Source organism: Saccostrea cucullata, unplaced genomic scaffold (assembly GCF_032062105.1).
Source record: "Saccostrea cucullata isolate Sc308-1 unplaced genomic scaffold, CSIRO_AGI_Scuc_v1 ctg43, whole genome shotgun sequence".
Lineage (NCBI taxonomy): Eukaryota > Metazoa > Mollusca > Bivalvia > Ostreida > Ostreidae > Saccostrea > Saccostrea cuccullata.
This window is the reverse complement of record NW_026934231.1, coordinates 295,866-311,134: the sequence shown is the minus strand read 5'-3', so window position 1 is coordinate 311,134 and position 15,269 is coordinate 295,866. Positions and strand designations below refer to the sequence as shown.

At 34.7% G+C, this 15,269-nt stretch overlaps 1 protein-coding gene across 2 annotated transcripts in view; it reads right to left on the bottom strand.

Annotated features, from left to right (window-relative positions):
- LOC134240271 (structural maintenance of chromosomes protein 3-like) overlaps positions 1–15,269 on the bottom strand; it is a 31,941-nt gene that overhangs the window by 3,604 nt on the left and 13,068 nt on the right. For both annotated transcript variants that reach the window (XM_062722368.1, XM_062722367.1), the window contains 26 exons: positions 14,745–14,884; positions 14,402–14,481; positions 14,205–14,283; positions 14,000–14,117; positions 13,761–13,875; positions 13,508–13,568; positions 13,118–13,198; positions 12,681–12,845; positions 12,461–12,582; positions 12,145–12,289; positions 11,838–11,906; positions 11,526–11,629; positions 11,197–11,296; positions 10,948–11,108; positions 10,519–10,660; positions 10,158–10,308; positions 8,851–9,070; positions 8,643–8,724; positions 8,325–8,516; positions 5,707–5,890; positions 5,486–5,556; positions 5,028–5,117; positions 4,575–4,661; positions 4,306–4,449; positions 2,621–2,689; positions 2,010–2,162 (listed from right to left, as the gene is read on the bottom strand). In XM_062722368.1, the coding sequence (XP_062578352.1) occupies positions 2,010–2,162; positions 2,621–2,689; positions 4,306–4,449; positions 4,575–4,661; positions 5,028–5,117; positions 5,486–5,556; positions 5,707–5,890; positions 8,325–8,516; positions 8,643–8,724; positions 8,851–9,070; positions 10,158–10,308; positions 10,519–10,660; positions 10,948–11,108; positions 11,197–11,296; positions 11,526–11,629; positions 11,838–11,906; positions 12,145–12,289; positions 12,461–12,582; positions 12,681–12,845; positions 13,118–13,198; positions 13,508–13,568; positions 13,761–13,875; positions 14,000–14,117; positions 14,205–14,283; positions 14,402–14,481; positions 14,745–14,884 (3,125 nt within the window). The remainder of the gene's footprint in view (positions 1–2,009; positions 2,163–2,620; positions 2,690–4,305; positions 4,450–4,574; positions 4,662–5,027; positions 5,118–5,485; positions 5,557–5,706; positions 5,891–8,324; positions 8,517–8,642; positions 8,725–8,850; positions 9,071–10,157; positions 10,309–10,518; positions 10,661–10,947; positions 11,109–11,196; positions 11,297–11,525; positions 11,630–11,837; positions 11,907–12,144; positions 12,290–12,460; positions 12,583–12,680; positions 12,846–13,117; positions 13,199–13,507; positions 13,569–13,760; positions 13,876–13,999; positions 14,118–14,204; positions 14,284–14,401; positions 14,482–14,744; positions 14,885–15,269) is intronic.

Here is a 15,269-nt window from a genome sequence, read left to right as displayed (position 1 = left end):
ATAAATCGTCGCATCCATTGGCAACTTGCTTTAAAACTTTGATTACCGTTTTGCAAATGTAGACGTCGAGCTTCGTTTTTAAGGGCTTTCCCCGTAACTCTGACACAAGCATCACGTTTACTAATTAACCACTCCATTAAATCATGCTCAATCTGTGGAAAGTTCAGTTTTCTTCCTCCCCCAAATCTCCTCTTTCTGCCTATGCCCATGTTTGCTGCCTTTTCCTTAATGCTGTCTTCAGTTTTTCTCCACTCACGTATTCTTTTTCTATCAACATTAAAATGTTTCGACGCCTTATGATTTCCATTGACCTTCGCAAAACTGATCACTTTGAGCTTAAACGCAAAGTTATAAGAAAATATTTTTTCCCCTTTATGTGATGTGGATCTTGAATTCTCCATCTTTATTTCCTATGTAGTTGTAACACGAGCCTTGATTGGTTACAAAGTCGGGAGCCTGAGCCCGATTACGCGACATCAGCTGTTGATTCTCATCAATTCATGTCATACTATTTGTATGATAGGAATACTTTACGTATGAATTACCTAAGATCCCTGTTTCATTTTCAATTTCTTCAATTTACCAATGGCGGACTTTCGATACAATTCTTGTATTAGAGGTTTTCATGTTTACAAAGATATTTGGAATCCAGTTACCGGAGAAACATTAAATACTCGAAGAGGAATACACAATCCCGTCGACAAATATGCAGTGGCTGTAGTTAAGGACGACACCATTGTCGGACACGTGCCGAAAAAAATCAGCAAAACTGTGGCTTTCTTTCTTAAGCATTGGGGAACATAACAGTGTGTAGTCGCAGGAAAACATCGAAGGAGGGATGATTTAGACATGGGTGGACTAGAAGTTCCGTGTGTTATGATTTTTACAGGACCAGCACCACTTATTGAACGACTAAAAACTTTATTATAGGTAAGCACAGGGGGGGCCCTTATTTCCGGAAAATTGAAAAAGGCCTAGGGGGGCGGTTATAGGGGTAGGGGCGGTTAATAGGGATTATACGGTATTTCTATGTAAAACTTTGATTCCCCATTGTGGCCCCGCCTTTCCCCCAGGGGTCATGATTTGAACAATTTAGAATCTACACTACCCCAGAATGCTTCCACATAAGTTTCAGCTTTTCTGGCCCAGTGGTTCTTGAGAAGAAGATTTTCAAAGATTTTTCCTATATATTTCTAAAACTTTGATTCCCCATTGTGGCCCCGCCCTTCCCACGGGGGTCATGATTTGAACAATTTAGAATGTACACTACCCCAGAATGCTTACACATAAGTTTCAGCTTTTCTGGCCCAGTGGTTCTTGAGAAGAAGATTTTCAAAGATCTTTCCTATATATTTCTATGTAAAACTTTGATTCCCCATTGTGGCCTCGCCCTTCCCCCGGGGGTCATGATTTGAACAATTTAAAATCTACACTATACCAGAATGCTTCCATATAAGTTTCAGCTTTTCTAGCCCAGTGGTTCTTGAGAAGATTTTTTAATGAACCCACCCTATTTTTGTCTTTTCTTGATTATCTCCCCTTGTGAGGGGACTTGGCCCTTTATTTTAAAAATTTAAATTCCTCTTCACCCAAGGATAATTTGTACTAAGTTTGGTCAAAATTGGCCCAGTGGTTCTTGAGAAGAAGTCAAAAATGTGAAAAGTTTACAGACGGACAGACAGACGGACAGACAGACGGACGGACGGACGACGGACAAAATGTGATCAGAAAAGTTCACTTGAGCCTTCGGCTCAGGTGAGCTAAAAATGAAAATGGCAGTGTCCATGATTTGCTAAATCAAGATGTAAAAAAGGTGCAAAATCAAAAATTGCACTATGTATCTGTGTATTCAGAGGTACAGTAGGGTTTTTGGATTTAAACAAAAAAAAAATTTAATTCATATTCTGCCAGTAACGCTACTTGTACGTATTTGTTCACTACCAAAAAGTGACAATGTTTTTGTTCTTTGTTAGATCAACAGACCAGTTTGATTTTGTCCTATTTCTTACCTTAATCCCCACACCTGTGAACTGCTCCACCTGAGGAATGGAGTCTTGGGAATCTTCATCCTCGTTCTGGTCCGAGTCTCCTTTCTTCATCACAAGCTGAGCATGGCCTTGTGGAGCCAACTTCCTGAAAATCTCACTGAAGTACTTAGACACCTACATAGTAACAAAAACAAAGGAAACTTCAAAGCTAAATTTTCAAAAATTACAGCAAAACTCATTTAGTGCGAACACGGATATTGCAAAGTCATGGATATAGGGAAGTTATCTTGGATCCCCAGCTATATAAATTTAATGAATTCCTTATACAGATATAATGAATTACGGATATAGCGAGGTAATTTTATAGGTCCCAGTGACTTCGTCATAACTGAGTTTTACTGTATAAGAATCTATTCTCTTCCTTAAGTAGAATAAGGATGTAATGATATACCAATGAACCCAAAATCACAAAATAAATATAACACTTTGCTGTAAAAAGCTATAAATCTATCATGACATATAACATTTTAAGAAATTTGTGTTGTTTTTTTTTTTACCCTTTTACAAAAACAGAAAACAGATAATTCGACTTTCTCAATCTAAATTTTTATATTACTTTTTATATCTCTTACCTGTTTAAATGTAAGCTGTATGGCATCATACTTTCTTTGGTCTAGTGAATTCATCAAATCTAAGATAGACTAGAAGAAATAAAGAATATTAATGGATTACAATACAGTAGAGATCCGCTATTACGGTGACGGTTTTATACGATAGAACGCTTATTACGTTGTAAATTCAAAGCACAAATCCATTTCTTAACAAATCTATACAAAAAAGAACTGTTTATTACGTTGTCCAAAATCGCCAGGTCTCAGTAATACGATGTAAATATTCTGTCAAAAATTTTTTCACTCCTATTTATTCAGTGTTGATTGCTGGTAGACACTTAAGGATACGCTAAATAAACATTGGAACACCTGTGCTCTGAGAGAGTGTTAACTAACAGGGCAGTTAGGTGATTAGTGACGCTTGATTGCACTCACCTGGACTGTTCCAGCGAGCCCAGCAGATTTGGAGACGTGCCAAAGCCATTGTTAAACAATTAAAGTTTACTCATAAACCTAGCTTCTTCTTTATCTATCGCTGTAATTTTTTTTAAAAATTCTTTTATTCTTTATTTCATACTTAGTTTAATAAATTAATTTAATAAATCAAAGGTTATATTTAATATTATGCATGTATGCTGTACACAGGTACACATAATGTGTAATTTCGTTTGCAAATAAACTGCGTAAATAAACAGCTTGGGTATCAAACATAATTTGGACAAATTTTGAACTCCACTACAAACGTTTTAACAGCTTGGGTAGTGGCTTGGACTACCTCTCAGTTGTCAGCAGAAATACAAATCGATAATTGCTGAACTGCTAATTGACCTCTGTTCAGTAATTTAAAAAAAATTATTTTGACGGATTGCTTGTCTATTTACTTTGACCTTTTTATTTGAATAAAAAAATGTTGTTGTTTATTTAGAAATGACTTTTAATTGAATACAAAGAGAATAAAATAATCAGAATTTTGGTAGTTGTTTAGAAAGAAATGACTATGACTACGAAGACATTGAAATTTTCACGAACGCATTATCTGAACAGAAACGAAAGTGAAAGTACATGTTACAGAAAATGGCGGCAATTAAAGGAGATTTATCTTAGATCCCCAGCTATATAAATTTAATGAATTCGAAGTTTCTATTAAAAAATGTGCTCTATGCTTTTACTATGATGGAAAAAGAAGAAATAGCATCATGAAAATAAGTTTTAAAGATAAGTAATCAATGAATTAAGTGTATATGGCATATTGGAGAAGAATTTGAGCATGAAAAGGAGATAGAAGGAGAAAAATATACCCCCTAATACAAGAACACGTTTTCCAAACGATGTTTATAGGATTTTATCTCTTAACTTTTATTACGTTGCCCTCGGTATTACGATATTTTACCGTGACAAAGTGAACATCGTAATAACGGGTCTCTACTGTAACAATGTACATAACTGAACATAGATACCTCATGTACCACACTAAGTTCCAAGCCTCCCTAGTATGATTTAAGAAAACACTGTAAACTCTAACGTATTAGACTACAGAATGTTATTAAATAATTTAGTTTTAGAACGGACATGTCTTTAATAAACATCTTACCAAAATTTAATTTCATGTTGAATCTCTTTCTTAACCTCTCGCATAAATATGACATATACAAGGAAAAACAAGCATTCTGTTCCAGGCTATCACTTGTGATGATCACTTGATTTACCTGATGAGCACTATCTAACTCCTCCTTCCTCTTGATCAGCTTTTCTTTCTGGTCAGAAAAGTTGACAAACTGATCTAAAGCTTTCTTGTTCACATGACTGTATCTTTTTAGCTCTTGGTTGCAATTCTCAAGTTTCTTGAATAGCTGTAAAACATGGTAAGCTATCTTAGTACAAACATGTAATTACATTTTCTAAGATTTTAGATTTTCTTATTTAATGTTAAATTATTCATACTATAACAACAGAAGTGAAAAAAAATGGAACTAACCTGTTTAAGACTAAAGCTTTGATATTTTTCAAATGCATCACTTGGTAGTGATCCCAATTCTCTTATTTTCTTCATGCATTCATCTTTCTGTGAACATAAAACATTTGAATAAAACAGGTGTAGATTTTAAAATGAATTTAATCCATGTATTGTATTAGACCTATTAAACAATTAAATCATCTTAACATTCATTTATTTTTAAACCAAATACAATGGTTCTGATACAACTGGGATGAATAACATCAAAACACAGCATACTGAGAATTTTTCCATCATTTCAATTAATCATTAAATGATGTTTATACTAGTATTACACATATTTTCAAATATGCAGTTGATTTGTGTATAGTATCAAAATTGGGGGAAAATTATTTATTTAGGCATTAAGAATGGTTCAATTTCTCAGTACCAGTTATATAGGGGTAAAAAAAAAATGTAAGTCTGATATTTCACTTTTTTCAAAAGCAGGCTCTGTTTGTTGGTCATTTTCTCCAGATCTTTTGCATCTTCAGAGATTTGGTCTTGATATTCTTTTTCTTTTGCCTAAATATTGGAAAAAGGTAGTCAGAACATTTCTCTGCATTAAAGAAGACACAGGAAAAATGTTACTCATTGATAAATAGAAATCAAGATTTTAAAACGGCTCTCAAAATAGAAACAGACCCTTCATCCATACAGTACAACTTTTAAGCATTTATAATGCAGAATTATTAATTCATTGATAAATAAAACAATTACTTGAAACTGGACAGCAATTACACATTCAAATGTTTTACATAAATACATGAATGACTTCAAAAACAACTAACATGAAAAGGTAATACTATACGATAGGGGTTTGGAGAATTCCCAGACTTTATAGTTATACATTCATAAAGAATGAAAGTAAACATTGGTAAAGATTAACTCACCCTCCAGTTTTCTAGGTTTGTCTGTAATTCCTTCTGTTCTTTGTTCATCTTTTCAAGCTGAGTATCCAAATCTGAAAATCAAAATGGTTAACACTTTAAATTTGATTTCTCCTGGGTACAGAAAGATAAAAACTCTAAACCCCAGCATCTGTAAGGACAAATATCAGCCAGACCAACCATGACTTTACAAGAAAAATTCTTCTGCAGATCTTAATACAAACCTTTGCTTTGCTGCTTAAAGTTGGCCAGCTTGTCATCTTCTTGATCCAGTTCTGTCTGATACTGGTCTAGTTTCTGTCGATAGTCAGCCACCGACATTTCCTGTAAGTCGTGCATGATCCTGTCTCGTTTCTTCATCAGGTTATTATGCAGTAAATTCTCCAACTTGTTCTTTTCACCTTCCAACTAAAATAAAAATACTAATTAATCACTGCCAACTATGGACAAATTCTGAGTACTGTAAATCACTTTTTATTCGCGAGAGCTTTATTTTCGAGTAATTACGCGAGGAAAGGCATTCGCAACAAGAGGCCCACGGGCCTTATAGGTCACCTGAGCATTATGCAACAACTTTCCAGTTACAGTGTATTGAATTTGATTCATGTTTTAAGCCAGATGCTATATGGCATTCACAATTTTGAAAGGGCACCATTGATCATCATAACAATAAACTTAGCAGTTGCTTAGCTTGGTTACTGAATACCCATACGCAGGGTAGGGGAACAAAAATGCACTCCAACTAATCAGTAACATTCATCAATAATCAGTAGTGCCCCTAACACTCTGACATAAACCCCTGACCCTAGGTTGCACAAATTTTTAAAAGGCACCTTTAAAATTGCCTATCAAAAAGTAAATAAATGTTTTATAAATACAAAGGACCAGATTTCAAACAATTAATTCATTTTCAGTATATAAGTAGAGCCCCCCCCCTGACCCTGGGACCTTGAAATTCACAATTCTGCAAGATTAGGGCCCTTGCTCATCATAACTATATAGGTAGTTCATCTGCTTCATACCCAGAGACAGAGAAGAAAATTTTCAAAGATTTAATGTATTTTCACTATAAAATCAATAGAGCCCCACCCTAACACCAGAACCCCAGACCCTGGGGCAATGAAATTCATAATTTTAGAAGAGGCACTCTTGCTCATCATAACTATGCACTTAGTTTATTTAATACCTAGGAGCAGAGAAGAAGATTTTCAAAGAATTCATGTATTTTCACCATATGATCAATAGAGCCCCTCCCCCCCCCCCCCCCCCAGAACCCTTGACCCTGAGGCCATAAAATTCACAATTTTGGTTGAGGCACTCTTGCTCATCATCACTATGCACTTAGTTAATTTATCTAATACTTAGGAGCAGAGAAGAAGATTTTCAAAGAATTCATGTAATTTCACTATATAATCAATAGAGCCCCCCCCCCCCCCAACACCAGAACCCTTGACAATAGGGCCATTAAATTCACAATTTTGGTTGAGGCACACTTGCTCATCATAACTATGCACTTAGTTAGTTTATATAATACCTAGGAGCTGAGAAGAAGATTTTCAAGGAATTCACATATTTTCACTATATAATCAATAGAGCCCCCCCCCCCCCACACACACACACCCAGAACCCTTGACCCTGGGGCCATAAAATTCACAACCTTGGTTGAGGAACACTTGCTTATCATAACTATGTACTTAGTTAGTTTATTTAATACCTAGGAGCAGAGAAGAAAATTTTCAACGAATTCATGTATTTTCACTTTATAAACGATAAAGCCCCCCCCCCCCACCAGAACCATTGATGCTGGGGCCATAAAATTCACTATTTTTGTAGAGGCACTCTTGCTCATCATAACTATGCATAGTTAGTTTATTTAATACCTAGGAGCAGAGAAGAAGATTTTCAAAGAATTCATGTAATTTCACTATATAATCAATACCCCCCCCCCCCCCAACACCAGAACCCTTGACCCTGGGGCCATAAAATTCACAATTTTGGTAGAGGCACTCTTGCTCATCATAACTATTTACTTACTTGGTTTATTTAATACCCAGGGGCAGAGAAGAAGATTTTCAAAGAAATCATGTATTTTTACTATATAATCAATAGAGCCCCACCCTAACACCAGAACCCCTGACCCTGGGGCCATAAAATTCACAATTTTGGTAGAGGCACTCTTGCTCATCATAACTATGTACTTAGTTGGTTTATTTAATACCCAGGAGCAGAGAAGAAGATTTTCAAAGAAATAATGCATTTTCACTATATACTTATTTAGCCCTGCCCTAGCACTAGAACCCCTGACCCCAGGGCCATGAATTTCACAATTTTGGTAGAGGACTCAATGCTGATTACAATCATGCAAATAGTTTGACTGCTTGATGTCCAGGAGTAAAGAAGAAGATTTTTAAAGACTGCATTAATTTTAGTGGTTTTGGCCCCACCCCTCAGGCCCCAGGGGGGCAGGGATCATGAAATTCAAAATTTGTGTTCCCCTTCACCCATAGATGCTTTGTGCCAAATCTGGTTGAATTTGGTTCAGTGGTTGCAGAGAAGAAGCTGAAAATGTTCAAATGTTAACACACGACGGACGACGACGGATGAAAACGGATAGCAATAGGTCACCCGAGTTTACTCAGGTGACCTAAAAATTTAATTCTCTCGTATAAAAGTATTCCTTAGGATTATATAGAGGAATAACAACTATTCGCTTACAAAGAGTCAATTACAATCTAGCGAAAATAAGGTGTCGCGAAAATTTAGTGATCTACAGTACTTCATTACATATAATCAATCTTATGATCGCCAGAGACTTTTATTCTTCTATTTAGTATTGCCGTACCCTAATTCTCTCTGTCAGGGCCTCCTTGTTTTGCTGGGTGAGATTCTTGATTTGATCATTGAGATAATCCACCTCCCTTTGATCCTCCACACTAAGCTGTGATAAAAGATCGGATCCCAGCTCTTCATTTAATGAAGCGGCTGAACCCTGCATGGTTTCTAAACTGGCCTTCAGACTGGCTACACTGGTTTCCTTAAACAAAATCAAAACAAATTAACAGCTAGAATATTAACTTATCCTTTTATAAAAGGACAAAATGTAGCGAAATAGGTACATAAGCATACAGATGTTAATGGGTTTTCCCCCATTATAAAATACCTTTGAAGACATGGATTTTTCTATCGCTTGCTTTTCTTCTGTCATTAGTCTCAAATCTGCCCTCATTTTGTCAAAGGTGTCTCTGTCAATAGAATAATAAGAATGTTCAGCTTCAACCTTTCAACTTTTCAAGTTGCTTGATTAAAATAGACATACATGTATTATACATGCATAAACAAAAGTCCTCTCATTCTAGTCTGTTACGGACTTGTTTTTGCTGTTCCTGGTTTCCATTTTCTGCATCTCGCTGACCAGATTGTTGATTTTAGATTCCACAGCCTCTAGTTTCTGTTTGTGTTCATTATACTCTTTCTCCATTACTTCTAGTTTCTGTTCATACTCCATTTTTCCTTTCTGGAGATCAAGTCTTGATCTGCGCATGTCATAATAACCCCCAGTTAAAGCTCCACGACGACTCACTTGGTCACCTGAAACAAAGTACACCTTTTATTGAAAAGATATACCAGTATATAAATCAATGTGCACCTCTAGAAATGAATTATAGATACAGTGTATTTTCAAAGCAGAGATTGCTTGAAGCATGAAGTTTCTATAAAACAGCGAACCAAGGTATACTGCATTTCCTGATGAACTTCTAACGACTTCCTTTTGCACACTGTAGATCACTAAATTTTCGCAACTATTATTTTCGCAAGATAGTCTCTGACTCTTGATAAGCCAGACAAAATTTTCACGAATTGTGGTTATTGCTCTGTATAATCTTAAGGAATACCATTATATGCAAGAATTAAATTTTGAAGAGCACAATGTCTCGCATAATTACGCTAAAATAAAGTTCTCTCGAATAAAAAGTAATTTACAGTAGTTGTTCATATACAAATACATTAGCTGCAGATCTGTAGCTCTCTGAAAAAATATACTGACAGACCGGAGAGCTACAGTGCCACCCATTTGTAAAAACTGTATATTTATTATGCACAAAAAATTGCGCTCAGTTCTGGGTTAATTCTTCCAAACTCTTACCTCAATCGGTAAAAAGATAGATTTTTAAAAAAATTCTTACTCCTCTATGAAGTACTCTTGTAGTTGACATCGGCACAAAGTGCATTGGACCGAATTATCTTGCAAACCAAAAAGGCAGTATAAATAGACGAAATTTTCGATGATCTCGATTTCAGGGCCAGGAGGGCTATTGACAACAATTATAAGGAATTTTTGTTGTGGAAACAGTGAAAGAATATGTTAGGAACACATGGTTAGTAATATTTTGAGATGACAGTTTAAAAACACGAAGAAATAAATCGAGAAACAGCGCACTTTTTTGTGCGCAATAAATATACAGTTTTTTCAAAGGGTGGCACTGTAGCTCTCCGGTTTGTCAATGTATTTTTTGGAGAGCTACAGCTCTGCAGCTACAAATACATGTACATGTAGATGTTATCATTATTTCTAATCATTATAACTTCCTTATGCACATAAATGTACATGTATGTGAGCTACCTGAAAACAAACAAGGTATCATAAAGTGTCATGTACTAATTTGGTAATTCTTACCTTCTAATGTTATACAGTCAAGGTTTTGTGTTCTGGCAATTTGAGTGGCAGTTTCCATGTTACGACATATTAAGGTTTTTCCAAAAACATGATTCATTGCACGGTTAAATCGAGGATCAAATTTGATTTTACTAATCATAGGGATAGCATCCTGAAATTTAAAACAGTTAATTATTTTAAAGCAATAAAGATTTAGCTTGGTTTGAGGGGCTAAAAATGTACGCCTAGCCAGTTTCAAGTACAATATATAATTTAAGTGCCATTTATGTATGCCTAGTCAGTTTCAAGTACAATATATAATTTAAGTGCCATTTTTAAGTCTTACACTGCATCATTAAAGTAGAACTACTGAGTAACTCACATTGGTTACAGGATACTGTGTCTCTTTAGCATCCAATTTATTGAGGGGCATTAGAGTAACCTCCCCTGGTAATCGGAGCCGATTCATTTCAGTGAGGATCTTTGTACCTGTTTTGTCACAATCCACCACATGATGAAACAACCTACAAAAATAAATAGCAGCATGAGGTGCAACAAAACATTGTGAACACACTTGTATGTAAAAATGCATGTACATGTACTAAAATATTCAAACTCAAAAACTCAACTCAAACATGAACTGTATATCTATTATGAAAGGATAAACCTGATATGATATACTATGGAGACAATAAACTAATAGTGTGTTCTCTGAAAGATCTCCATTATTGAGGTTTACTTTGTTTTAGAGTGAAACATAAGCAAAGACCTTACGTTATTCAAACCTTTTCTTCACCATTATGTGATTTACCTATTGCCTGCAGTTACTTCCACGCAAGTAAAGAATGTCTTTTCACAATCTAGCTGACCAATCAGAGTTCCGTAATATCCGTCCACGACCTCCTGAAATTTACCCTGCTCACGAAACGAATCCAGCACTTTCTGGACACTGTCTATTCCATTCAGAGTAGCCTGAAGAATAAGGCATGTCTCTAGGTTGTAAAAACATTTACTATTACAACTAAAATGTACATGTATGTTTATTTACTGTTTTACTAACCTTGCCAATCATAGACCTTAGTCCCTGTTCTTTCTTACTTAATTCTTCTCTAACGCTTTGTAGTTCTTGCTGTAGTAGTGTTTCTTGTCTCCATAATGCACTGAAAAATACACACTTATTTTTATTTTTGTTCACCTCAAAGGTAACATAAAACAAAATCAATTGCATAGGTAATTTTTTTTTATCAAAATTTTGCTGAATATCCTAAATAAGAATTATGAACTTTCATAAATTAATGTGTTTTGGCTCAATCAAATTGGTATTTCCTTTTTTAACTGCTTTATCAAATACATGTATGTCAATCAAAATCATAACAAAATACTACAAACTTTCTTTCATTTTGTAATGCATCCCTCTGTTTCTTCATTTCATTAAAATTTCTGTTGTTCTGCTCAATGATGTCTTTGTTCTGTTCAATTTTACTGCTTACTTCCTGAAATCAAAAGATTAAAATTGATGGAAAATTTCAAGGTGAAAGTTCTGCATTGAAAAATATCTTATGTACCAGTGAGTGTATAGTCGAGAAAATTCCATTCATTTCAACCACATGTATAAGAAAGGTACCTAATACAATATTAGCTGTGTCTTGAAACTGCATGCATGAATACTTAAAAGTCTTAAAGTTGACGGTAAAATCTCACCAGTGTTTGTGTTCCGAGGTGCTCAGCTCTTTTGTTATCATTGACTAGATCCTCTCTCAGCCTTTTGATCTACAAAAGTTTCATAATTATGAAATGCATGTGAAGCTAAACATAAACAATTACTTATTTGCAAATTATTACTCTTCTTAAACACTGAATGTAAATTTATCTACTGTTGTAAAGTCTTTTATGGTAGTAAGATTTGCTACCTTTACATGTTTCATTTTATATTGTAAACAACTCCATAACGGTTCTTTCATTCCAAGAATAATTCCTCTAGTTTTTTTTTATTATGTCATCAACTAACCTGTTCTTCTTTATCTCTGATTGCCCTATTGAGAGATTTAAGCTCTTTCTTAATCCAGTTGTCTCGATCATCCCTGGACGTAAACTGGTTCCCTCTGCCTTGTTTTGCGTACAATTCCTTCCGCCTCTGTTCAGCTAATGATAATCTAAAAAGGAGAAATAATTATATAAACAGTAAGATTGTAAGTAATCTTAAGTGCATGTGAAATTTTTCAATTAAATTTCTTAAGGGGTCTACATGTATGAACAATATGAGTGTCAGGATATGTTTTGATGCAGTGTACAGAATCTTCAGTCTAATATCAACCAGTCCTTACTGTTGGGTGCAGTTTTCTTCCCTCTGTTTCTGTGCTTCATAAAGTGGCAAGTTGTTCTCCAGTTGCTGCTGAGTTTTAGTAATCTTCTCATTGATCTTTTTCAGCTCATCTTCTAACTTGCTCTGTAAATACAGTATATATAAAACATATATAAAGTAAATCCTGTATCTTTAGGAAAGGGTAGTTTCCTCAAGTTTATACTGGTTACTATTTCACCTACCCTTGAGCTCTTGTCTCCCTCTAGTTCATCCTGAATGTCTTTGATCATTAATTCCAGTTTGGCCCTGCGCTTTGTCACTTCTTGGTATTCAGAGTTCAAGGTTTCTTTCTCTTCCATTACTGACTGCATTTTAGTTTTCAGGTCTCGGAGTTCTCGTGTTATGGACTATAACAAAGAATGAAAATTATTGATGGATTGATACTGTAAACCAATAATTTTTGCAATAGTTTTTATTTGCAATTTTCAGTTTGAAGTCCATCCATGACTACTTATTTCCTGACTGAAGAAACACTCTACAGAAATGCCTGACTACATAAATGGCTAACAGCAAAAACACTCATAATATATTAAGAAGGTCATAGATATTTCTTGGGAATCATACTTGATTAACAGTAATACCATCAGAAGTGATGAGAACGTTTATGATCTTTGTGTACCTTGACTTTGTCCACAGTAGACTGCTGCTTGTCACGAATCTTCTGTGTCATGGCACCACTGTTATCTCTTTTATCTTGTAGCTATTTCAATATTTAAAAGAATGCATAATATTCTGCATGTGACTCACAAAATGACAGTTTCTAGAGAGGAAGAAAAACACTCTTACATAAAAATATTTAAGGTAAAGAATAACAGACAAGCATTATCACACAGCCTTTGTAAGGGATAAAACAAAACACTATATTAAAAGAATGCATAACCTTCTTTCTTCAGGATCAAATATTTCTCAATGAATAAAATATACAACATATAGTAAAACTATAATTATATTCTAGACAACAAAAATTAGAACACCTACATGTATATAAGCAGGATTCAAAACATCATACCTCGTCTAATTTTTTTCTTGTGTCTCTCAGTTCATGGTCATGAATGGTGTATTCTAAAGATCTGTAAAATACGTTAAAAAATATTGAAACGTTGTTTTAATTAAAAATAAATTTCAATGCCCCTGTAACTAATTCACACATATCAGACAGAGAATTAAATACCATGCTATTGCCAGGACCTTTTACAATACACTGATAACAGTAACAGTATGGTGAACTGTCCATCATTAAATGATGATAGATATAATACTACCTCCTCATTTTGTCCCACTTCTGATATTCTTTAAGTTCCTCTTTTTCGTCTTCTAACGTTGCTAGTCTTTCTTCTATATACTTCAACAGATCATTTATCTTCTCTCTTTTACCCTCTGTTATAGTGACAAAGATCGTACATTACCCAGATGAAAACAGTTGGAGTTGGTGTACCTTAAACCAAATATTGACTATTTAAATGATTATAAGGTGTTACCTGTTGCTAAATTTTTAACTTACCAGTTTCTCTGAGAATTACTTTACTTTCTTCTTTCCTTTCATCATATACTTTTGTTCCTGCCACCTCTCTTAAAAGTTTAATTCTCTGAGAATCAGGAGCTGTTGCCATTTGATTAATCTACAAAAGAAATAAAAGCGGATATGTCTTGACTCAACCTCCCATGCTTCAATATAGTTCAGTACCATTGCAGAAAAAGAGCCCTACCTTTCCCTGTTTAACAATATAGTATGGGTTACTTCGAGAAAACCCAGCACTCTCTAACAAATTCATAACATCACCCTTCCTGAAATTCACAAAAACAGGCATGACTAGAATTCATAATGGTTAAAATATTGGGATTTTTTTTGGGGGGGGGGGGGGGTGTTAAGTAATATACGATTCTCTTTGGACTCAGTACTTACGTAACCATTTTCTTGTCCAAAAAGTACTGATCCTTCTTGGAACCAATGACACGTCTGAGAACAACTTCATCTTTGTCAATCTAATAAGAGAAGTTACAAGACACATTATTCCCTTAACAAATTCAGATTGTACATCCAAATGAACAGAAAAATGCATATTTGCAGCTATGAATGATAAACAGATAAATGTCACAATATTCTGCAGACACTGTCCATAGTTAATTAATTGTATCTAAAAAATTATGTCTCTGAAAAAAAATTCTTTTCGACACTCCCAAACACATTGATATTTTTAAATGTGAAATTATAAAATATCACCCTAAATTTCAAACATTGAACTCACTGGTATTCGATTATCTGAATTATCAAAAATAATCTCCACGAAGGCCGATATAACCCTGGGTCCGGTTCCTTCATGGAGCAGAGCTTGCCTTTGTTCTGGTCTAAGATGACTGAATTCATCAGACAAGACAAACTGGATAGCTAGAAATGCAGAAAAAAGTGGAACAAGTTAAAATACTTCTTATATCTTTTGGTAAGAATTTACTTCCTGATCTGAATGTCATAAAAATATACAGTTATTGACTAGGTATGAGGGCAACATATGATTTGTTGGACCTGAAGGTAAAAATGTTGCCCGAGGCCGCAGGCCAAGGGCAACATTTTCACCTTCAGGTCCAACAAATCATATGTTGCCCGAATCCCAGTCTATAACTGTTTTGTTATACCCTTCACTGCTCACATAAGATTGATCTATGTAATCAATACACGCTATATTATCAATTATTTTATATGGAAAATTATAGCTTCTTCAGTAAATATAAAACATCAAGTTGAGAAAGAACAAAATCGATTATATATCTATTAT